Source organism: Salminus brasiliensis, chromosome 9 (assembly GCF_030463535.1).
Source record: "Salminus brasiliensis chromosome 9, fSalBra1.hap2, whole genome shotgun sequence".
NCBI lineage: Eukaryota > Metazoa > Chordata > Actinopteri > Characiformes > Bryconidae > Salminus > Salminus brasiliensis.
The window spans coordinates 38,064,032-38,089,466 of NC_132886.1; the positions used below are offsets into that span (position 1 = coordinate 38,064,032).

Below are 25,435 nucleotides of genomic sequence, written 5' to 3' on the forward strand. Positions count from 1 at the left end.
AGAATCTTCACAGGCCGGGATTCTCGTGAGGGCGGAGGATTCCGGCCCGCCTCCAATCCCAACAGCAGGAAGGAAGGTGTAGGAGAGACGGCGAAGGACAGCTTGACAAACGCGGGCCGCCCTAAATACATCGCTTGTTAATCGGCATCACGATATGAGCTTTTGCAGCATGGACTGGCTGGAATATGCAAATGAGCTTCCAACCAATCAGAGTGGTTTGTTGTTGTTAAGGTTTTATTAATTTGTGAAAATAATACAATACTGTTATCTTCATAAAAACAGCAAGGCAAGCTCAGTCCAGGCCATTAGTCAGTCTCTGACTGACTGATTCATTTTGATATTTGATTCTGATTGACTCAATTACTGACTCACTCCTCGACTGACTCATGCACATCTGAATGACTGACTCACTGACAGACTAATTCACTGATTCATATTCGACTGACAGAGATTTGCGCATATTTGACCGACTGACTCATTGACTCATTCGATTCATATGTGACTGATTCATATTCAACTGACTGACCAACTCACTAATGCATATTTGAAAGTCATTCATATTCGAATGACTGACTCACTGATTCATATTTGACTGACTAATTGACTGGCTACTTCATGCACATGCGACAGACTGACTCGTTCATATTCGACTGAGTGACTCACTCACTGATTAATCCATTAATCCATGTTCATATTTAACTTACTGATCCATTTTCATATTCGACTAACTGACTCACAGACGGACTGATTCATGTTTGACCAACTGATTCCTTATTAGACTGATTCATATACGACTACCTGACTCATGTCCGACGTAGCCTGGCACTCACATTTCACTGACGGTCTGACTGATTCAGATTCCACAGACCGACTCACTGACCGACTCACTATCAGTAAACCATATCAAGAGCAAACATCAGCAGAATAAGAACAAATTACACAAAGAGCTCCATGTGAACTTTACAAATCTCAGGTTCTGTTCTGCGGTTCCTTTTGTGTTCTCATACACAGGTCCTACATGTCTAAAACACACACACACACACACACACACACACACACACACACACACACACACACACACACACACACACACTCCAACAAGAGAGAGCGGCGGCATCGGCCTAAGACCATCATAAATCACCGGACTCAAGGACACGCTAGTGGCCGAAAAGACCTTGCCAAGACCGACACGCCAAGCACAGTGCCTCTTAACACACATACATATATGTGCATGTGCGCGCACACACACACACACACACACACACACACACACACGCACAAAAACCCACACTTACACACCCGCACGCAAAGGAAAACAGCAGCTTTAAGGAGATAAATGAAAATCTTCAGAGACTTTGGCTGATTAAAAAAGAGGTGTTAGCTCTCAGTTGTGATTAGAGTGCTTAGTTCAACACTTACACTGCTGATGAAAGAGCCGTCTATATTAATCATATTTAACCAGGATTTAACAAATAATAAACTCTTGCCTCATTAGCAGCGAAATCGCTTCGTCTGGCCCTGATAATTAGAGTTGAAAACCATTTTACGTCGTTAGCGATGCACATACAGGAGAACCATCGCTTCGGTCTAGCCGGCGTCTCACTGAAGACGCCGAGCCTAATCCAGCCAGTGTGCCGAGAAACACAGGCCTACCTTAGCCACAGCCTACATACGTCATATGTCAACACCTCAGCTAGGGGGGCTCATCCAACATCCTGCCTCACTAAGGCTCCTGTCGCTGAATGCAAACAAATCCTCATAGCAATGCTCCTCCAAAACCTAGTGGAACGCCTTCTTTCCTGTCCGTTGGTTTTCCTACAGAATTTAGACAGTCAGGAGAGTCCAGAGAGAATTTAGAATGGGACGAATTTAGTCAGGAGACCGTCGGGAGATTTTTCACTCCAAAAAAAGCTGAGCAAAGTCTTTATTCATACCCTTGATTTCAGAAGAAACAATAAAAGGAACAGGTGTCCCAATACTTTTGCCCAAAAATATTTTCTTTGTAACCTGGGGACATGGAAGTTCCCCTAATAGAAGAATCCCCCTTAACAGTAGAGTCCGAGCTCAAGACAACGCCACGTCCTTCCTTCAGCCTCTGGATTTGCAGGTTTACCAGCCTCCACCAATTTCTAAGGCTGGGTTCTGGCTCCAGCGCGAGCAGATGCTTTGAGAAGCTGCGTTTTTGATCACATCTGAAAAACCTTTCAAGGGTCATTCCCTCTCCGCGAGGCGATCCGGCCTAGCGACTTCTCAACACTTCTTCTGCACCCTGTCTGTCTTTCAGGAAGATCAACATTTGGGAATGTTCAAGCATTCAATATGTTAATCAGATTAGGCGTCTGCTGCCGCAAATTAAAAGCAGCGCAAATTGATGTTTATCGAGGCGCCACTTCGGCAAAGCCTTCACGAGAACCCGCAACGCTCTCTTCGCGTCTTAATGCAAAGGGTTGCGAGCGAGAGCTCCCCGAAAAACAAGCTGAAGTGTCTTTTTTTTCAGCAGAACATCCACCTCCTTCCACTCTCGCCAACCTGCTTTCCCCACCGCTAACCCACTGCATGGTGGTGAGCTCCGACGACCTTTCCGACGTCCCGCCCCGACGTCCCGGGATCGTCACAAGCTCCTCGCGGCCATGACCAATGGTGAGACCAGGTGACAGCCTCCTCCCTTCAGACAATCAATCAGTCAAGCCCCAATCCACCCAGTCCAGCACCAGCATCTGCTGCAACTGCAACTAAAGCATCAGCAGCAAGGGTTGATTGGTTGAACAGTCGGTTACTTACATAGTCATGGAAGGCCTTGGCCTCGCTGGAATGCTCACAGGTTTCGCGCCGGTCCGGAGCCGCGCAGTACAGGTCCCAGAATACACTGCAAAGACACAGTCGCACTGTTAAAGGCAATGCACATACAGGTACACTTGCATTTATGACATTCATCTGACATCCAGAGCAACGTGCATGCATTCAGTCACTTTACACAGCTGATGTAGAGTTGGGAGTCTGATATTGGCCAGTGGTGCGGTTGCCCAACCTTCCCCTGGCAAGGGGAAACCCGAGGTTACCCACTACGCTACATCAACGATATCCAGCTACTCAGGTCGGTCAACTCCCCGCCTCATCTGATCCAACCAGGGCAGGGATTTAGCCATAACTTACTCTTCACAGAATTAGCATGTTGCTACGTGCTAATAATATTAATAAATATATCTACTTCAGACGTTTTCCAAAAACAGGATTTTCTTATAGACGAGGGCTAAAAGCCTACAGAAGCTTGCTGAGAGCAGAGATGAGGAGGCTGGAGACACTCGAGAAATGTCAGGAGTGTGATGTGTCCCTGTACAGCTCTAGCAGAACTCATCAGCAGTATAAAAGCATAGCAGTGAAAACGCCTCCTGACAGCGCTGGGAAAACTCCTAGTAGAGGCTTTAAATGACCCCCAGAGTTCATAAACAAGCCTTCCACTACACGAACGGACGCAACTTCTCCTGAAGTCCTTTTGTCTTCTGCATTTCATATCCGAGTGCAGTAAAGACAACGAGGCATGGTCACGCCTGCCTACCTACCACCCATCCAACCATTCACCTAACAACCCTACCATCCAACTGTCCGATTACGTATCCAACCATCCATCCAAACACCCACCCAACCATGCATCCGTGCATCTAACTATCCATTGATCCAGCCAACTATTTTTTCATCTTTCCATCTAAATGCCTACCCAACCATGTATCCATCCAACAACCACCAACCCATCTATCCATCCATTTATTCATCCATCAATTCAACAGCTCCTCCATCCATCCAAACAACAACCCAACCATTTAATCCATCCAACCATTTTTCATCCACCCATCCATCCATCTAAACACCTACCCAACCATTTAATCCATCCAACCATTTTTCATCCACCAATCCATCCATTCTACAGCTCATCCATCCATCCACCTAGCCATCCACCCATCAATCCACCTAGCCATCCATCCATCAATTCAACAGCTCCTCCATCCATCCATCCATCCAACCATTTTTCATCCACCAATCCATCTAGCCATCCATCCATCCATCCAAACACCTAACCATCCATCCATCCTTCCAAACACCTAGCCATCATCCATCCTTCCAAACACCTAGCCAGCCATGCATCCATCCAAACACCTAGCCAGCCATCCAGCCCTCCATTTATCCATCCAAACACCTAGTCATCCATCCAGCCCTCCATTTATCCATCCAAACACCTAGTCATCCATCCAGCCCTCCATTTATCCATCCAAACACCTAGTCATCCATCCAGCCCTCCATTTATCCATCCAAACTCCTAGCCAGCCATCCATCCTTCCAAACACATGGCCAGCCATCCATCCTTCCAAACACATGGCCAGCCATCCATCCTTCCAAACACCTAGTCATCCATCCAAACACCTAGTCATCCATCCAAACACCTAGTCATCCATCCAAACACCTAGTCATCCATCCAGCCCTCCATTCATCCATCCATCCAGCCAATTCAACCCAACCCAACTGTAGCTAGTATGCTAACAGCTCTGACCACAGCAGAACAGATTTGAGGAAGTAAAGTAGAGCGACTGCTTCTGGAATGGCAGAAAAGCGGAAACCTTATAGCACACTATACAGTACACACTTGGTTCTAGCTAACTGTGCTCTCAGTGACTTACTCCCCTAAAACAAAGCCGAGGGAACTGGTCTGTGGTGTCCTGCGGTATTCCTAATCACATTGGCGAATCATGCTCGTACCCTGCCCGTTCCTCACCAAGCTCCACCTCCGCACGCTGGTTAGTTCTCGACCCCCCTGCGAGACAACCACATATCGAGGGCGGATACACTCTTCAAAAGCTCAGCAAACAGATAAAAGAAACCATAACCGGATTCATGGGCGAGTGCCGGAACCGCGTGACACGACTCGGCCGCGAGGACCATTAAGCAGCGTTTGTCGGACAAAGGTCCAAAACCCCCCGCTCTCTCCTGCAACTCCCAGCCCACTTGGCATGAGCAGCGGGTTACGGATCAATTAAGCCGGGGATTTCCTCAATTAAGTCCACTCAGGTCCTTCAGGGCTGCCGGGGTGGGGTGGGGATGGGGGGGGGCATGAGGTTTCCTTCCAAATGGCATTTTAATTACTGCACTGAAACCAAGTACCTGTTTAACACATCCAAATTAGATCACTCCTGGTCTTCAGATATCGATTTAATGGACATCTTGTAAAACCTTCGAAGGGGGGGCGACAACAACAACAACAAAAAAAAAAAAGCTCAAAAATGACTCTCCGGACATTCCGGAGGATCCTAAGCTGGATGTTTTTAATAGAAAAACCTTAAAATATTTCAGGATCTACAGCTCCAACATGTTGTTTTCACCGGTTCCAGACTTCACCAGGAACAGGAACACTCCAGAATACCGTTTGGAGAGCATGTAAAGAAAGGAGTACGGCAGGGAAAATAAGAGAGGGAGAATCGGAGCCTTTCTGGGTGGGGGTTGGGGCCATTAATGGGTAAAAGGAAACCAAAAACAGACACGGAAGGGAAGGAGAAGAGAGGGAACCAGGGAGAAATTAAGAAAGTGCACAACCAGCAGCAAAACCAAACCCAGTAATCGGATCACAATATTAGGGCAATTCCATGCTGTCTACGATCGGCGGTTTATGATACAGCAGCGGCTGAAAAAAGTGCTTTATACCCCCCCAGCTGATACGTTTCCATCGTCAGGTAGACCGTATTTCCACTGTAGGGCCTAATGGTGCTGAGAGTAACCGTTTCGGTGGCTTTTTCAGAGGGACATGGTTCGGCCCCGAGTTCTTACAAGGCGTGCTGGGCCCAGCTTACTTAGCACGATTAGGACGTTGTAGTGCAAGACTACATTACGAGATGCTATGCACATCCTGGTCCTAATTTAGTAACACTGCAAATGGAAAAGGCAGCCGTGACTGATATAAAGGGTCCGTACCGGCGCGGGGGTGAGACCACTCAGGCCACCAAGCCAATCTACCTCAGTAGTTGCCAATAGCACTCACAGCAAATACCACATCATGGTTCAGTAGCCACTGAGTAGCCATCATGGTGGTCCACCCTGCCGAGCTGGTCCGATCCAACGTCACGTGGGTGATGCCATCAGGTCTCTATTAGATCTCCAAGGCAAACGGCCTATTACATCATAGTTTGTACACAATACAACGGGACTGGAAAACCTAAATACAGCCGAAACACAGACGGTTGGAGAATGCAGTGGATAACACTGTCCGCCTCATAGCAGTATAGGGTTTACCTTCCTGGTCTACATCAATAAGAGTTTTTGGGCATGTGACTCTACATTCTCCTGCCTGTGAAACTGTACATCCCTACCTACCCAGAAATGTCTGAATAAGAGCATTAGACAAAAGCTGTGAATTCTGAACGGAAATGTAAGTCAATAATTTGCATGTCATTTGCATGAAATTTTCATTTGAATCATTGCAATATTCAATAATATCAATGATAATCTCAAGGTCAGGCCTAGTGTCCTCATTTCTCACCTGTACTTCCATTATCACCTACCACGTATTATATTTTACTGTTATCATTTATTTAATTTTGGTGACGTCCACGACCCCCATATTCCAAGGTGGGACCTGGGACGTAAACAACAGCCAGAGAGAAAGCACTGCCTATAGACCCCCCTAAAAAAAATTTAAAAAAAAGGCTAAAGGGTCTTAAAAGGTCACCCCTAGTCAAGGGTGCCCAGGTGGAGAATCACCCAGATGGGTTTAAAGCCCACCATCAGGCTACGGAGCAGTGGAGCAGTATGCTCCATCCAGTACCTTAGAGACAACTTTCCACAAACTCAGCCTCGCTGAAAAAGTGTTAGCCTCCACTCAGAGGCCGAGCTCAAAGCGCTCCCTGCCGACTGCCTCAGCGACATCACCGCTGCTTCTTTAACGGCCCAACAATGGCCCAACAATGAGCTAGGCTAAAAGAATAGCTGTAATGCTAATTGCAGGAGCATCACTTTCATGTCAATTGCCCTTCCGTTTGCGCTCGGCTCTACCTAAGGGCGCCAAGCCTGGCTCCTAAAGGCAGGAAACAGCAGCGGACAAAGGCCAGCTAATATCCCCACATCCCTTCCTCTATGGAGTTTACAGTTGGCTTTTGCATGTGTATGGCGGCGAGCGTGGTGACGCTTCATTTCCATAAGACAAACTGGAGGCAAGCCACTGCCTCGGGCCAACACTGTCCACAGGCGTGGTGCACCGTTACGGCGACGTGCCCCCCCCAAAATCAAAAGCGGTTAAAATGGGTAAGACGTGCCAGCGTTCCTTAATAAAGCTGATCGATCGTCACTGCATTACAGTCCAACAAGCTGCCGACTCCCAGAACAGCACTGTAGAATGTGGAGCATTTTTAATAACAATATTGCTAACGTTTGTTAGCTGGTTTAGTCTTGAAGGTTTCAGTGCCTTCACAGGTTGTGGGAAGTGCGGTCCTTTCCTACTCAGTGTGCTATTCTAGAGCATTACCTTGCACAAAGACTCTTACTGGTATAGGGTGGTGAACATGCCCAGTCAGGGTGCCGAACCCCAGACTGCCACAGGGAGGGCAGGGTTGCTACATGACCCCATCACAACTCCAACGGTTCTACCAATCAGCCCCAAAAATACATTAAACACACAGAAATAAATAGAAATTTAACTTAAATGTACTATATTTATGTTATATATATATAATAATTAATTATAACTATTATTCATTATTATTAATTATTTTAAATAATATTAGAAGATTAGAAGTCTAAGTTCTCTTAGATGTGCTTTTTTCTCAAATTCATACCTTAGATAAAAGTTTAAAAAATTAATTTGTATTATATTGTTTTTTTTTTTTAGAAAATGTTACTTTAAAAAAACATTAAAAACTATTGGAATTCTTTATTAAAAAAAAAAAATAATAATAAAATGTCTTAAATATTTTCTAATCTTAAAATTAGGGGTGAGCTACAAAAAATAAATATAATAAAATGTCAAATATTTTCTAATCTTAAAATTAGGGGTGAGCTAAAAAAATAAATATAATAAAATGTCAAATATTTTCTAATCTTAAAATTAGGGGTGAGCTAAAAAATAAATATAATAAAATGTCAAATATTTTCTAATCTTAAAATTAGGGGTGAGCTAATTATAACCAATATATTTCGTCCCGTAATAAATTTTATCGGGATACGCATTAAGCTCTTCTAAGCATTCCCTGGATGTCGCCAGTGCTTAAAGAACACTGTACTGTATGGGAGAGTATCTGAAATCATAGAATTCTTGCATAATCATTTTTATTATTTTATTTACATGAACCTTCCCTTTAAGTACACCAATGGGCCAATCAGGAAGCAATCGAAAGGCTCAATCCCTTAATTAAGCCAAGAGAAATAAAGGTTAAGTGAGCTGGTCAGCAGACGGCATCAATTGATTGACACACAAATAGGAATTGGGGGGTGGGGTTGGCAACTGCGTCTGCTTTAATCGAAACCTGCCTCCATAGTACTCCCTCCTTGGCCCCCGGTGACCTCCACAGAGCTAAAGCCTGTTGACCCCATCCAGCTTGAAACCAATGAGGGCCAGGATGAGGGCAAGGAATGGAGAAAGAGAAAAAAAAAGTCCCGGCAGGGAGGTGGGGATTTGGTCGCCGGACACAAAGGAGAGTGGTATGTGAAGAGTTAATCCGCTCGGGGTCTTTTGGCGGAAACAAAAGGACACGGCCGGAGACAGAGGTTGGCGGGGGTGAGAATGAGGTGGTCTCCGCCTTCTCCGCACCATCTGGGGCTTTTGTTTTCAGGGGGCAGGGCAGGAGAGGCAGCCAAAAAGCCCCGGCAGACACAGGCTCAACTGGGCCAGCAGCTGACCTGGAGAGCCAGCCAGCGCCACTGGTCACAAACAGGCCAAGTTTTGATGACGAGCTGGACAATTTGCACTGGACTAGGGGGGTGATAAATGCACTGACGCTTCATGCTGGTTCAGTTGGAGTATTTGAAGAGATTCTGATCAAGTGGTGGCCGACAGAAAGTGAATCAAGGCTGAATGAGTCAAATGTTAAATTCCACCCAAAAAAAAAAGAATCACAGCTGAGCCTGACCATCGCAAGGTCCGAGATCTAGCGAGGCTTTCGCTGGCTTGCCATCAGCAGCCGGAGTCAGAGAGAGCACAACTGGCCTAGCTCTTTGCAGGTCAGCAGGGTACTGACTGGATATTCTGCTTTTTTTTTTTTTTTTACATTCGAGTCTGGATTCTGTGATTTTCTGGTGACAATTGAAAATAAAAAGCTCCCTATCTCTCTCAACCAATCAAAACAGCCCAATGAACATCTGTATGCACTATCTGGTGTGCTAGCATTGCAGCTTACCATCAACTGAACCAATAAAAAAAAAAACAACGCCACCAAATCCCTGCAATTCTGGTGTAGACCAAAGCGAACGCACCACGCTCTCAAAAATCCCAATCTTGAGAAGGTTCTTGGAGCGATGCCATAGAAGAAGCCACAGAAGTTCCAGGTGTTCAAAACATTCTGCAGACCTTCCAACGTCCTTCAGACCTTTAAAACATTAATCTCACACCAAAGTGGATGTTCTAACGCAGGGGTGGGCGGCACAGTTTACGGCATTCCCTGCTCCAAAAGACCAACCAAACCTGGTTGAATCAGGTGGGCTTGAGCACATCTGGGCGTCTGGGACCCGAGTTGCCCACCCCTGTTCTAAGGCACTGCTCAAAGAACCACTGCAAAGACACAGGCCCTCACTTGTGGAAGTGAGAGTGATAGGTATCGCTGACCGTATCCGATCATTTCTTTGGCTGTATGCAGACATCAGCAGCAGCAGGTGCTGAGAAACAGGATTCCCCGGGAGGGGGGGGGGTGAGAAAATCAATGGTTTTAATCCATATCAGCAGTGAGGAGAACATCACCACCACCATCATCATCATAATTATCAACATCATAATCAGGTTCCACAATGTTCTGAGGAGGAGAGAGAGAGAGAGAGAGAGAAACCGAACCTACCACCACCATGAATGCAGGAATCCTGGGGGTTCTCCTAGAGTAATGTTCTTCTCCCACCGGATCTGAAAAGACAAGTGAGTGAGACAAATAATTAGCAAATAATTAAATAATAAAAACAAATATTTCTCTTAGAATTATTTGCTGACCTAAAGGGAGTTAGTTCAACTGAGAATAACCGAGAGAGCCTGAAAGTGAAAGGAACAAGCACCCTCCTTGCGGTGCCGTATTTCACTCGGGCGTTCCTCAATCCAGCACAGACCAGACATAACGTCTCACTCTTTCCCTGAACAGACCACTCAGCTTCTGATCTCCGTCCGTCCACAACACAGACGCCTTCCAATACATACCGGGTGGCCAAAGGGTGGCAACACAGCATGCTCAGCCTTAATTCTAGCAGACACATCCACACAGTGCTCGGCAGGCCTGGACGATACAGCGGTCCGTGGCAAAACTCGGGAAATAACCTGAAAGTCGGCCTGCCCAATGAGGTGTTCTGACCCTAGTCGTCTAGTCGTCGCATTTCGGACCTTGCCAAAGTGCCTCAGGTTCACCTCACCCTCAAGAACTGACCGTTCGCTTGCTTGCTCAATATGTAAATCCCACTGGAACTGGAGATAAATCGATGTGATCCACCTGACCTGTCGGTGGTGCTAATATTATGGCTCAGTGTAACTCTCTATAGTACCAGATAGCATCTACTATCCTGTAATATGTGAGCTAATCTCACCTTTAACAGAGGTTAAAAGGGGCAGGTACTGAAGGGGACGCTGCTAGTCTCGAAGAGACTCCTCGACCCCATAAACAGCCCTCCCTCTTCGGCCTTCGGGACCTTTAATTCCGAAAGTCCTCATTTTCTGTGACCAGCATTTCCCCCCCCACATACCCTCCTGTACGTGAGCAGAAAGGGCCCGAGCGGCTCTCATTAAAGACGTAATCTCCCTTTTGTAACGGGTGAGCAGAAGGACCAGCTTGTGTGTGTGAACAGAATTAACCTATTATGACCATTATACACGGATGATTAAACAGGAAAATGTAACCGAGAACGAAAACGGAAAAAAAAAAAAAATACTATGATCGAGATCCGCAGGTTTGTTCACTGCACCTCAAAAGAGGATTTACTGGAGTGGATCTTAAGGTTAAGAACACATTATCAGTCAATTTCACCTTGTCGCACGTCCAACCGGCCTGATCAAAATCGGACCAGTCCGCCGCCGTGATTTCTGAGACGCAGCTCGGGCAAGTTTAGGAAAATATTACCACAGTACAGAGACAGAGAACACGGCATTCCTTCACGTACTGCGGAGAAGTGTGGCGTACCCAACACGGGCCAAAAGTCTGGACGGCTAATTTCACTAATTTTGATCAAACTGATAATGAGCAGTACAAGGTTAGCGAGGTCGCATCGGCCCCTTTCCTGCATCGCTCTTGTAACTGTGACTTTCTAAGAAAGTTCCTTGAGGGCCACTTTCTTACTTTCCATAGTGCTCTATGGACCACAGCACTCCTCCCCGTCTCTACACACACCAAGTAGGTACTACTAAAGTATTTGTCGTCGGAAGCGTTTTTTTTACACCAAAGTCCGACCCATTTTTAGCCATCTGTAAACAGGGGCTCCATAGAAACTCCATAGCTCTCACTGATGTCCACTCTTTCTTCTTCTCTGCTCCCTGCCTGCTTCTGCCCTCTAACACTTCCCTCCTCCACCACCGAGTGCTGATTAGCGAGGGAAGCTACAGTTTGCGGAGTTCGGTTGCGGTTCTAGGATGAGGATCATTTGTGCTCTACCGGCTCCTCAAAAGTGGCACACAGTGCTTGGTCCCCGACGATTGCCACCTGCAATGTAATTTGATGCCCAGCTCTCATAATGACTCCAACAGCCTATAAAATTAAAGTTGTTTATATGAAATTGACAAAAATGAAAAATTAGATGGTGGTTTTGGTTGTCAACAGTGATTATTTAAACTGACTCAAATCAATTTAAAATGAAATGTTATATTATGTTATATTTCTGCTCTTTATTAGAAACCTCTCTGGTCATGCTGTTAAATAGATAAAAAAAAAAGTATGACATGCATAAAATGTTTATTATAATTATAAATGTATATATTATACTATATATATATATATATATATATATATATATATATATATATATATATATATATATATATATATTATATACTGTTTCATTTTAAATATATAAAAATACTTTTTTGTAATAATAAGGTTAAAGATTACAACAGGAGTGTGAATAACTAAAATTATTATTTTGGGACTGAATAATTAATAGAATTAAAGAAGTTCGGAAAATAGCCACCGACAGACCCACCGACAGACCCTGTATATCCCATTTTGACATGTTTCACTTTCTGACATGATCTGAATCTGGCAGTTTGTTCTTTACACTGTCTCAAAATGTCATACTAACGGACCAATAGAAATGCTCTAAAGTGATTTGGAATAAAATCTTCAATGTAAAGAAGGTTTTCCCCTTCTCCTGTAAAGCTGACGCTCTGGAGATCCGACAGTGTTGACACGCGACTCTAGACCGTAAACAGAGACGTCCTCAGCTACCCCTTCCTCCTACTGTACAGCGTGCAGATCCCCCAATCCCATTCAGAGCGTGAAGGCTCTCGTTGAATTCCGACACCCAATCGAACAGTTTCCCCCGCGTCAGGTAAGAATCACTGATGCTGCAACTGGGCAGAGTGGAGTTAATTAATTTCACCCCCCAATTAAGGCGGCGTTATCGTTTTCACAGGCGGCTGTATCTACAGGGGGGTTTTATTTACCGTTAAAAGAAGCAAATACCTGGGAGCGCGCACTAGATTGCATAAGTGTTCTTGACCTGAGGGTTCGACTGCCATTATGATGCCTGTTGCATGCCAGGCAACACAAAGGCAGGATAATGCGATTCCCACTGTGAAAAATAGCTGGAGACCAGACTCACCTCAGACAGGAAGGTCTGTGCTGATTTCTGAGCGCCGACATGTAGCAAGTACTCGTAGACGTATAAAGCTAACCTAGAAAACAGAGAGAGAGGAAAAAAAGAGAGAGAGAGACATATTACTGAACATGTCTGGCACGGACATCTTCAGACACTATATACACACACACACACACACACACTGCAGTTGAGGAAGGTTCCACACACTCAAATAAACATAAGGCTATGAAGGAGTACGGGAAAACGTTAGTATACCACAAAACTGTGAGGATTTGCCATCATTCCACTCCTCTATACAGGTGGGCTTTATACCCCTCTAGCCCACACCTGACATTAAGCAGCAGCATGAAGCCAATAGATTCACATCCATCTACTCCAGAGAGTCCTATTCTATTGGCAGCTATACTTCTATTTGTGTGCATTTGCACATCTGGGTGCAACTTGCAGTAGTTGAATGCCATCATTAGAAGGGGTGTCCACAAACATTTGGACATACATTCGACATACTGTACCAATGAGGCTCTAAGGCTCATTAGTTTAAAAGGACACTGGACGGCCAAACTGGCGACGACCCCGCTCAACCCAGGCCCAACCCAGTTCCAGCCAGAACGCTGACGAGGAGCCCTCGTCTACGGCCCAGCAGCCGAAGCGAGAGCTGCAAGAGTTGTCGCAGCAATCCACATTTGCGTCGCCATCTCGCCGCCTCGGTCATTACGTCTGCTGTTCGGCAGCTCAGGACAGCAATTACCCGGCCCTCCGGCGCACCGCAGCAGAGGCTGCAGCGTGGCCCCGCTCTCTCCTCTCCGCTTCCATCCGCGGGAAAATAGCCCTGCCTCTCCTGGCAAAATTGCACCCAGAGATGCACGCAATTTTTTTGTTGTTGTTGTTGTTGTTGTTGTTGTCGCCGTCATGATGCCCGGCTGGAAGGGGCGCTCAGCGAGCATGCTCCAAGAGCTCTGGCGCAGAGATGATTGGAGAGAAGAGGTCATTTCACAAAGTTTTACGTGTTCTGGACGTGCACGGGCGACGTTCTGCACAATACAGTCAAACTGCCACCTCTCTCTCTCTCTCTCTCTCTCTATCGCTCAGTCTCTCTCTCTCCCCCCCTCGCTCTCTCTCTCTCTCTCTGGCTGCGTGTTCAGACTGGTCACCAACGTCCTGAAAGCTCTGAATAGGTCTTTGCAAGAAGCAGTGAGGGCCTTGGAGTCTATAGACATGTCTGTACAATATGCGGCGCCAAGCACGTCAGACAGGTAAAGGTCACCTACGCTTAAAGGAGGGAAAATGTTTGTCTTAAAGCGAAAGCATCGCATTAACGGACTCGTCTGAGCAGACCTGATCATCCGGCACGGCGAAGAAGCACAGCCCTCGTTTCTTTAAAAAATACGGAGAGCAGCAGAGAAGAATGGACGTGTTCTAGACCACGGAGTTCTGGATGTGCTTCTGAGCTGTGCTGTAAGAGTAGCTAACATCTAGCAATCATCAGCGAGAGCGGTTCATCTCAGCTAGAGGAGTTACCATGTAGCTAACATCAGCCAGAGTAGTAACGATCAAGCTAACCTCAGCTAGTTACCATCTGGCCAACATCAGCTACCGTATTCAACATCTAGCTAACATCCGCCAGAGTAGCTAACCACCACCAGGGTAGGCAACATCTAGCTAACATCCACCAGAGTAATCAGCATCTAGGGAACATCAACCAGGGTAGGCAACATCTAGGTAACACCCGCCAGAGGAGGTAACATCTAGCGAACATCCGCCAGAGGAGGTAACATCTAGCGAACATCCGCCAGAGGTGGTAACATCTAGCTAACATCCGCCAGAGGTGGTAACATCTAGCTAACATCCGCCAGAGGAGGTAACATCTAGCTAACATCCGCCAGAGGTGGTAACATCTAGCTAACATCCGCCAGAGGAGGTAACATCTAGCTAACATCCGCCAGAGGAGGTAACATCTAGCTAACATCCGCCAGAGGAGGTAACATCTAGCTAACATCCGCCAGAGGAGGTAACATCTAGCTAACATCCGCCAGAGTAATCAGCATCTAGGGAACATCAACCAGGGTAGGCAACATCTAGGTAACACCCGCCAGAGGAGGTAACATCTAGCGAACATCCGCCAGAGGAGGTAACATCTAGCGAACATCCGCCAGAGGAGGTAACATCTAGCGAACATCCGCCAGAGGAGGTAACATCTAGCGAACATCCGCCAGAGGAGGTAACATCTAGCGAACATCCGCCAGAGGAGGTAACATCTAGCGAACATCCGCCAGAGGTGGTAACATCTAGCTAACATCCGCCAGAGGTGGTAACATCTAGCTAACATCCGCCAGAGGAGGTAACATCTAGCTAACATCCGCCAGAGGTGGTAACATCTAGCTAACATCCGCCAGAGGTGGTAACATCTAGCTAACATCCGCCAGAGGTGGTAACATCTAGCTAACATCCGCCAGAGGTGGTAACATCTAGCTAACATCCGCCAGAGGTGGTAACATCTAGCTAACATCCGCCAGAGGAGGTAACATCTAGCTAACATCCGCCAGAGTCCCCAACAACCAACAGAGTAGATAATATCTAGCTAACATTCGCCGAAGTAATCAGCATCTAGGGAACATCTGCTAGAGTAGACAACATCTAGCTAACATCCATTAGAGTAGCTAACATCCACCAGGGTAGGTAACATCTAGCTAACCTCCGCCAGAGGATTTAACATCTAGCTAAATGCCCCAAAGCAGGGATCAGGAGAACGTAATTCTGCAGCCTTTAATCGCGTCTCTCAATTTACATCATCAGCCAAGCCTTTACTGCAGAGCAGACCTGAAGCACAGCGAGCGAGCGAGCTTCACACTGACCACTCTCTCTACCAGCAGAACTGATCCTCCAGGATGCTTTTGGGAAACCGGGCCTTGATCGTTTGTCACGGCGCAGAGCCACAAACATTTACAGCTTTGAGAAGTTGCTCTTTTTGAACGACTTCCAACGAACAGACTTCCGAGCTGTCTCCATTAGAAGACCCCTCAACTACGGCACCTCATAAATAGCTGAGGAGTCCTGTGATCAGTCGGCCAATAGCTGTGTGATAAGGCAGGAGACGACAGACAGGAAGGCGTTTCTCACACACACACACAGACACACCCATCTCTCTGCTCTGTATGTGCGTGTGTGTGTGTGTGTGTGTGTGTATATATATATATATAAGTGACCAGAATGGCTAACACCTCCCGCAAAGACACGATGATTGAAAGGGGGGGACCTCAACGACCGCCATAAAACTCTAAGGACTCTAACCCGCTATCTCAGAGCAACCAGCCGAGCCGGGGGTTCTCAATGTGGATTGCCAGGACTTCACCATACAACCATGTGACCTTTTCAGAGTTTCCGGAAAGAAGAAAAAAAAGGTGTGTGCGTGGGGGGGGGTGGGGGGGGGGTAGATGTGGGTAAACCCTCAGGTCAGAAGGTCAACGGTGAATTTTGGTGCAAATTATGAAGCCACAGCCTTGACAGTGGGCCCTGTCTTTTTGAGGCCTCGTTTCCTCCAGAGTCCGCACCCAGGGCCGACGCTGGGCTCGTTTGGGGAGGGGCTCATGATCGCTGGTTCGCTTTTCTGAGGGCATTTCGGCGATTTCACAAGCATTCTCAAGTGTTCCCATCTGTCCTGGAAGTACCGGACTGGACCCACAGATACCACTTCAGAGGACACTGGCTAAGTTACTGGCCGATCCTGGTGCTGGGCAACTACAACCCTACAAAGCTCCAATCCTAACCCATCAAACCTGATCCAGGAAATGAAGGCCTTTAGGGGTATAACAACATTAAACATCAACTCCAGGGTGGCAGACCTTTAAGACCAGTACTGAGCAGCCCTGGACTACAGGATGCTCCCAGCACTTGGTCCTAAATTAATAAATAAATAAATAAATAAATAAATAAATAAATAATTAATTCTCCAATGCTTCCTATGACACCGAATCAAAACGCAGATCCCCAGGACAGAGGAGCGATCAAATTTTCATAGCAGAGAGGCCTGTGTGATATGGGAAGGGCAGGCAGGGGTGGGTACCAGCACCTGGCCCTTTTACATTATTCAGCGACGTTCTTTCGGCAGAGGCTTCGAGGGGCCACCTCACGTTGCACCATCGGGGAAGTGGAGGCGAGGGCCGGGGAAACGAGGCCTGGATCTGAGGCGAGACAGGCAGACAGATGAGGGAGAACACAGTGGGCCGACAGACGGTCGTTTAAAGGAGGGTTCAGCGTATAGGGACGCACCGATGCGGCTTTTTTTCGATGACAACTCTGTCTTCTACCATCTTAAACTGCGATAGGTGCCGAAAATCTGAAGTTTACACCATTTCACTTTGTAAACATGGTACTGCGGTACAGCAGGAGCTCTAGATCATGAAAAATGAATGAATAAATAAATAAATAAATTAATTAATTAATTAATAAAAGTTCTTGCTAAATAACTTTTGACTGGTTTCCGAATCATGAGAAATAAAGGTCAACGCCCCTCGCCTGATGGAAATCCTGCATCTGGACGGCAATTAGACCTCCACAGGTTCAGATTACGTGGTCAGATGATTTTTGCAATTTTGGATATCTGCCGAAAGACGGCGGACATGTGATAAAGCCACAGCCTGGACAGGGGTCCTGCCTTTTTTGAGGTCTCGTTTCCTCCGGAGTGATTTGACAGAATCCGATTTGCACCCAGAGCAGATTCTGGCCTCTTTTGGGGGGGGGGGGGGGGGGGAATCACCATCACTGGTCCACCAAATTGCTCGCCAACGTCATGGAGTGTTTCTCAGGCCCACTAGCAACGGTTCAGGATGCAGGTGAACCACGGATTTATCAGCAAACTTCAACCATAACAGTGTGGAATAGCGTTTTACTGCTGGCGTTACTTTTTACAAAGCGAATGGGGCTACAGTCAAACCGGACAGACTTCTCAATAAAACCCTCAAGACCCCACGGGTGTGAGAGTGCAGAGTCATGGTACATCAGTAACGATGGGTGCCACTGTGTGATGGGATACTGTTGGCGGTGTGTTCCTTCCTGTGAGGTTCTAGAGCGTTTCAGTAGTTAGAACCTAGAAAAGCACATGAAGAAAATCTGATCAGCGGCGACTCAAAACATGGTCAACAAGCCGATCCACAACAAGCCTGTATTTTATTCAATTTTTTTAAAAAAATGAATAAAATGCTTTTGACCCACCGGCTTTATCAGGGATCATGTGCTGGATAAAACTCTCTCACTCATCCACACAAAGACACCCTCCTCTATTCAAATTCACACATTCAAATATCACTAACCCCATTCAAATCTATTCCCAGAAACAACAAGAAAAAAAGGCCTATCTAAGCTCTCCCAGCCTGACCCCCATCTCCTCCTACAATGCGAGCAGCTGAGCACCGGTGGGGAAGTATGCGAAGCGCCACAATCCGAAGCGCTGCCTTCTCTCCGGCGGAGAAGAGACGCCGCGGCCATGATGACGAGATGCCGGAGACAGGAGGGAGCTTCGGGAGCCTGCGGCTTGCCGACTCAAAGCTCGGCTGCTGCTCTAAAAACCTGAATGGAGGCATGCTCGGGGGAACGCTCGGGGGAACGCCCGGGGGGACAACCCAGAACAATCCCTCGGCTCTCGCCCCCCCCATCACAACCCCATCTCCCCCCCTCCCTCGCCACCTTACCCTCAGGAGATCCTCGGCAGCCTGAGAGCAGAGAGGGATGGGGAAAGGCGCAGAAGTGCTGACAGAGACTTGCGGGATTGGTGGTAGATGGAAGCTACGGTACGGAAGGCCAGAAAACACCGATCCCATTAAACATTAAACAGAGTCCTAACGTTGGGATGGTTGGGATGGTATAAGGCTCTCACAGCAGAGGGCTGCTGTGTGGAAGTCAGAGTTGGAGACTTTCCTATCCGAACACACCTAAACTGTTAATGAACGGATGAACTGAATCAGGAGCGGCTAAGCAGGGAATTCATGCGGGGAACGGGAACCGTGGGTTGACGGCAATAGCGGATATGCATTCTGAACGTACAGCATCTCCTGATGGAGATCATAAACATAAACATATGTAAGGAACTCTTTAGTAGACGGTTCTAGACGCACAATTTAACATCTTTCCTTACAGGAGCAGTAGGGGTGAAAGATGCCACAATCAAAATTCGCACCTCTACATTTAGCTACCCTAGGTAATGTGAGGCATGCACATTTTGGGGCGTTTTCGCTTCGGCAGCTGGCTGAAGTTGTGTAGTGGATGATCCCTAGTCGTTTAGTGTGTGATTGGACATTCAAATGACATTCAAATGGCCAGTCTTTTTATAACCTGCTACAACTTTAACCCTTTAGCCAGCCTATGTCCCACGGTTGGGCCGAAAGTGTTATTACAAGCTTCTATTACCAAAGAACAGCCCCACCGGTTTGTAGAGAAGTCCCTGTAGTAACTGGGTAATACACCTTAGGGTGTAATATGCATTCGGAAGTAGTGTCTCCTATGAACTGACTGAAAATTAGCCCATATTAGACTGGGTAAACGGGTGGTAGTTTTTCCGCAGCCTTCTGCGATCCACCGAAACCTAATATTGCGATGCATATCATACACAGCGAAAATACATAGCTGTATGTTTAGAATATGGACTAGCACATGTCCTTTTAAGATCACCCCCCCTCCAAAAAAAACCAAACAACGCCCAGGTGATGAGAGACTAGACTATCCATTAGCCTCTATTCACTGCATCTTCACCTGGACACCGTTTCCCTGTGGGGAGTCTTGTACACAAGGCAAGATTAAACACAGGTCAGGATGGTGCTTGGCCTGCAATGTAACGCCAGGTGCAGTAGTCACAAAATGCTATTCTCTAATCCCCCCCCCCCCACCAACCTCACAGCCCACCCTCCCCCTCCACGCTTAGTTGAGGCCATATGCCACATATTACAAAACGACAGAGAGGGAAATCGGTTTGTCGGGGCGAGCAGGAGAGACGTGACATCCTTCGTTTATGAGAAATTAGAACGCTGACAAATTAAGAGCTTGCCGAGCCGCGGCCGGGACGCCGACGTCCTGCGGTGCGACCGTACCGTAAAAAACACGGGACCTCACACCGGTCCCCCCGTCCCTCTGACATCAAAGAAGAATTCCCCCCACCACCCCGCCACACCTCACTCACTCACTCACTCACTCAACCACACACCCACCCACCCACCCCTAGAACGCACTCCTTTAACACACCTGACACGTCGCCCGAGGCCCTCTAACAAAAGCCTGTGTTTAAACATGAATGAAGCCCAGCCGCAAGTAACCGCCCTTCAAAGGGACAGTTAGGAAATCTGGGTTTTTTAACCGTTCCATTCATTATTCAGCGGACGGGCAAGCGCACACGGACGAGGGAGCCACGCTCTTCGGGCAGAGGGCTGGAGGGTGGGGGATGTTTCTGCGAGAAGTTTGACAAGAAGAAGAAAGGCGAGCATCCTTCCGTCCTTCCGTCGTCAGGCGGCGGGAAGGAAGCAGGCACTCAGAAGCAGAAGATTTGTCAGAAGCAGTGCAAGTCAGGTCAAGCGACTATCTGATGCATTTTTCACGACCTGTTGTTCAACGCCGAGGTGCTCAGAGACGTGCAGGACCCGAAACGTGCCTCTCAAAGCCAGCGCCAGCGCTACTTGGTGCGATCCTACACCGCTGGTCTAGTGAGCAGCTCCACAATTAGGTGATAAGATGATGGGGGTGCACTGACATCCTCCAAAACCCCTTTTGGCATTGCCTTCAAACATGATCTGCTAGTTCTGACTTCGCTAACTGTGTGTTTACATGCACACGGTAGCCTAAGTACAGCCTAGCTCTTAGGTGGTCTAAGACATCGGCCTGAAACTACAGCTTTACAAAGGACTAGTCGTTACCAGGTGGTTACTATGGTATCCCAGGTGGTTGCAGTTTACACACAATACTCCTCCTAGGTTAAACCCCCTCATTATAACATGGCCAAATTCCCCAAACCTAGCCATGCTATGCTATAATAACTCTAAGAAGTGTGCTGAAGCAGGGAGTACACTAATATCCCACCTTTTATTGGTATTATGTTCATTTCCCCGAGCTCCACTTCCATTTTTATGGGTTCATGCACCAAAAACAGTCATAACTCACGTCTACACAACCGTTCTCCAACCTCCCTTTACCCCTTTAAATTAAAAACAGGCCGCTTCCGATTGGGGCTGCGTCCCAATTGTGCACTACACACTAATGCTAGAAGGTATTTATACACACTAATCGTAACCGTGCGAGTTCGGCAGGTTAATCCACAAACTGAACTTTTCCCACTAACAGGAAGTGCTGAAGCGCTGCTATGCCAACATGCCTCCTGCTCTTAACACGAGCCATGAGTGGCTCCTCCCTTTCCGTTTTGCACCATGGGATAACCGCGTCCGTCGTAGCTTCAACTTCAACTTCGCCACTTTTCTTTACCGGTGGTTCTAAGCCCTGGTCTTGCACATTTTAGGGGACACCCTGCTTGAACACACACCCCCTATGACTCTGAAAGGGCTTGTTAATGAGCTGATTAGTTGAAAGAGGAGGGTTGGGAGTGGGGGAAGCACTAAATTGTGCAGGGCAGGGTACCTCCAGGACCAGGGTTGAGAAACACTGATGTACACTACGCACTTAATACTCGAAAGTCAGTCGGTATTATCAATTAGTGCGCAATTGGGACGCACCCTAGACCTCGTTTTAGTTTTTTTTTTGTTTGTTTTTTTTTTCCCCACAGTCTGATCTTTGGGAGGGTTGAGTTTAACCGAGATGAAGACTGTGATGCAAACTTTCAATCGTTGCTCTTCAGTTTTGAAGCCTATTGCGATTTTCCTGCATAACACACACATTTACATTTAAGGAGTTTAGCAGACGCTCTTCTCCAGAGCGACTTCCAAAAGTGCTTCACTGTTTACTCAGAAAACGCCCTCAGCTAGTTTGTATTGGCCAGTCTCTCAAAGACCCTTAGAAGAAGCTTAGATACTACAATACAGAAGTCAGTATGGAGACACAACACTACACAGCATACTCTGCCTAAGTACTCTTGGAAGAGGAGGGTCTTCAGTCTAGGTTTAAAGACAGCGAGCGGACAGGGGTAGTTCGTTCCACCACTTCGGTGCAGGCACAGAAAAAACAAACAAACAAACAAACAAATAAACAAATAAATAAATAAAAAGTCTGGACGCTCGTCTTCTGTGGATCTTAAAGAATGGCGGGTCAAGCCGAGCCGTACTCGGAGCTCGAAGGGCTCTTGGTAATAACCACTGCCATCAAGTACGGAGGAGTACGACTGTAGGGGGAACAAACTACTGTCTGTTCAAGCTTCCTAAAAAAGAACACCTGCCTTGTGCATCTGAAGGCCTTCGTTGCTTTTTTGCTCTGCTGTACCGAACCGTGATTTCTGTGTACCGTTACAGCGCTACTGGAAGCGGTGCTGCAAAAATGAATTATGAGCGTTTTTGGTTCATAAACCCACACAAACGTTATAAAGGAGCCTCAGCAGAAAAAAAAAATAAAGAAAGAAATAAAGAAAGAGCAAGCAGAAAAAGTGTTCCTGGTGAAAAACTACAACGCGTGAACTTTAATAGCACTGCGAGACTTTTCGCTGCAACATATTAAATCAGTCAGGGCAAGTCTCCAGACCCCGGCTTAGGGAGTGGAGGCGCTGGCAACACTGTATCTGTAAACCAAGGGAGTGTGGAAGTGTAAACATTCGAAGGGGAGAGTTACAGAACCACGGTTTCGTGGAAGGGGAGAAGCTCCTCGTCTGGAGAGCGAGAATGAGGACGAGGAGCCTTCTTGAGCTTGCGACCCTTCAGGATTGAGCTTAGTCCTGGAGTAAACAGCATGTTTACTGATGACTGACGGTCCACCGTTTAAGGGTCCATCACACCCTGCCTCTCCTCGTCTTCGCCGGTCCATAGCCGTTTTTATGAGGTCTATTCAGGCCATAGCAGGTCAGCCTGCTCTGCACATTCAAGCCAATCAATACTGAGCTGATTTGCATAGATCAGTCTTAAAAAGGCACAGTTTGTCAGTTCCAGGGGCTGAAGCCTTCAGGACGGCTCATGGACATCTTCTGATCTAGTGACCTGAAGAAGTAAACACACCTCAGCCAATGAGTCAACGATCTCATTCGAACCAAAAGCCAGTTTAACCCTAGCCTAGTCTTAATCTCGGTCTTGGAAATGTAAACATAGCGAATACCAGGGATTGTCCTAACTTTTTTTTTTTTTTTTAAGAGTCGCCAGAGTCGAACATCTTTTCTGGGGGAACGACAAAAACCACGACCAGCCTTTTTTTCTTTTCTTCCAGAGACACAGCCTTCCTCCAGAACCTCACAGCTGCCTCCCTCAGTGAAACAGATAAGCCCCTAGACCGCTCACTCCACCAAGTGAGCTCCACACCATCCTTAATTAAATGCACCGCTGCTGTTCCCCGAGGCAGAAGAGACACGTGTAAAATGTCAGTCACCATGAGCGATCTAAGATATGCTCGGCGAAAGGACGGGGTTTCTGTTACGTTCTCGGACGACCTTTCCGACCTCTTCGCGGCCGCTCGGTGCTTCTGCTGCTGCTGCTTCTGCTTAAACGCAATGGAGCCGCGGTGCACCCGGACGTCCACTTCCACAAAACGTGCCCAACTTCAGACTCGCCAGGCTGAGCAGTGGTGGGAATACCGCTACAGCAGGGTTGCGGGGAGGCTGCACCAGACGACGCACAACCCAAGTGAAAGTTCGTCCCCATAGGGTCAGAACTGAGAGCTTGAGTGCTGGGGCTGAGAAACCAGGCACTGCCAGGCTCTCCAGTTAAGCCAAGCCAAATTTACCCAAGAGAAGCATCAGAACATCCAGGCGTCCCAGAGTAGGAACCTAGAAGGTCCTGGAGCAGCTTCACGACGCTGAAAAGCATCAGGACATGCAGCAAGAGCGATACTGAGTCCGACAGTCGTGGATGTGGCTGAAATTGGGCACCAGGAGACTACTCTCCACAGAACTAGCCAAAACCCCTCAACCGAGCCAGACGGGGCAAACCACTCCTAACACTACTTTCAGAAGCACCAAGACCGTGGTGCTGTCCAAGAGCTGCAAGCATGGCCTTCAGCGGGCGGCATGAGCAGCTGGGGCGTCCGCATTGAGTCAGGCTGGGTCTGGACCGGTCCTGGACGTGGTTTTAATGAGCAAGGTATACAACCGCCTCACCACCATCCAGGAGCCTAGAAGGTCCTGGGGTAGAGGCTCAGAGGTGCACATCTGGCTTCTCCTAGGGAGCTAAAACGAAGCCTGATCCAGGTCCAGCCTCCATCGCTTGCATTGTAGCCCAGATGAGAAGGTCCTGGAGCGGCTTCACGGCTTGCAGAGGCACCGAGACGTGCAGTAGGAGCTATGAGGAGCTGGGTCTGAGGGTCTTTTGGAGCATCCACCATCCGCTTTGCATTGTTCCCCAGCTGAGAAGGTCCTGGGGACCACACACACACACACACACACACACACTCCTCTCTCTCTCTCTCTCTCACACACACACACACACACACACACACACTTCTGACCATCTACTGTGCACAGCCAGGCTTTCTTAGGGAGGTGGAGATGTGTTTACAAGTGACGAAGAGACAAACAACAACAACACAAACAACAACAACAGCAACTAGCAGCAGCAGCAGCCCTGCTCAGGTTAGCATGTTAGCTAACTAGCTCGCTAACCCAAACACAACAAACCTGAGGAGAACCACAAAACTCACAAAAAGCACAGATAAGCAAGCGAGGCAGCGAGGCAGCGAGGCAGCAACACAGCGAGGCAGCGAGGCAGCAACACAGCAAGTTGGAGAAGTCGCCGGCTCGCTAGCGAGCAACTTCAGGAGGCACTCAGCTAGCTAACTAGCCAACTAGCCAAGTCGCTGGAGAACCGGCGGCGGCAGTGGAGAGAGAGAGAGAGGGGGCCGGGCAGAGGGAACGGTGGCCCCGGTACCGGAGCGGAGGAGAGCCGGGGAGAGAGAGGGGGAGAGAGAGGGGGAGGAGAGGGAGGAGAGGGGGGAGAAAAACGGTCACTTACTTCTCTCGCGCTTGGCTATCGGACGGCACGACAGCTCCTTTACCTTTGGCGTACATGTTGGACTCTGCTTTCGACACTTTTGCGTTCCTTTTTTTGGATGAGCCTCCCTCACTCGACACCTGTCAAAGAAAGCAGGCAGCAGGAAAGCGCTCCATCTCCATAGCTACCCCTCGTAGTGCTTTGCCCTCCTTCTTCCCCCCTCTACATCTCCAGCATCGGCCACAAATCAGGCACAGTTTCTACTGGGGGAGTGAGCGAGCGAGTGAGAGAGAGAGGGAGAGAGAGGGAGAGAGAGAGAGAGAGAGAGAGAGGAGGGGAGGGGGGCTTGAAACCGGCCACTGGTGGAGCTGCTGCTTTTTTTTTCTTTTTTTTTTTTCTTTCTTTTTTTTCAATCGCTGTTCCAG

At 47.6% G+C, this 25,435-nt stretch overlaps 1 protein-coding gene across 3 annotated transcripts in view; it reads right to left on the reverse strand.

Moving 5' to 3' along the window:
- LOC140562575 (single-stranded DNA-binding protein 2) overlaps nucleotides 1–25,280 on the reverse strand; it is an 82,858-nt gene extending 57,578 nt beyond the window's left edge. For all 3 annotated transcript variants that reach the window (XM_072688325.1, XM_072688324.1, XM_072688323.1), the window contains exons 1-4: nucleotides 25,032–25,280; nucleotides 12,970–13,042; nucleotides 10,020–10,081; nucleotides 2,782–2,866 (exon numbers count right to left, since the gene is read on the reverse strand). In XM_072688325.1, the coding sequence (XP_072544426.1) occupies nucleotides 2,782–2,866; nucleotides 10,020–10,081; nucleotides 12,970–13,042; nucleotides 25,032–25,087 (276 nt within the window). In that variant the 5' untranslated portion in view covers nucleotides 25,088–25,280. The remainder of the gene's footprint in view (nucleotides 1–2,781; nucleotides 2,867–10,019; nucleotides 10,082–12,969; nucleotides 13,043–25,031) is intronic.
- Between the last annotated feature and the right edge of the window lie 155 nt (nucleotides 25,281–25,435).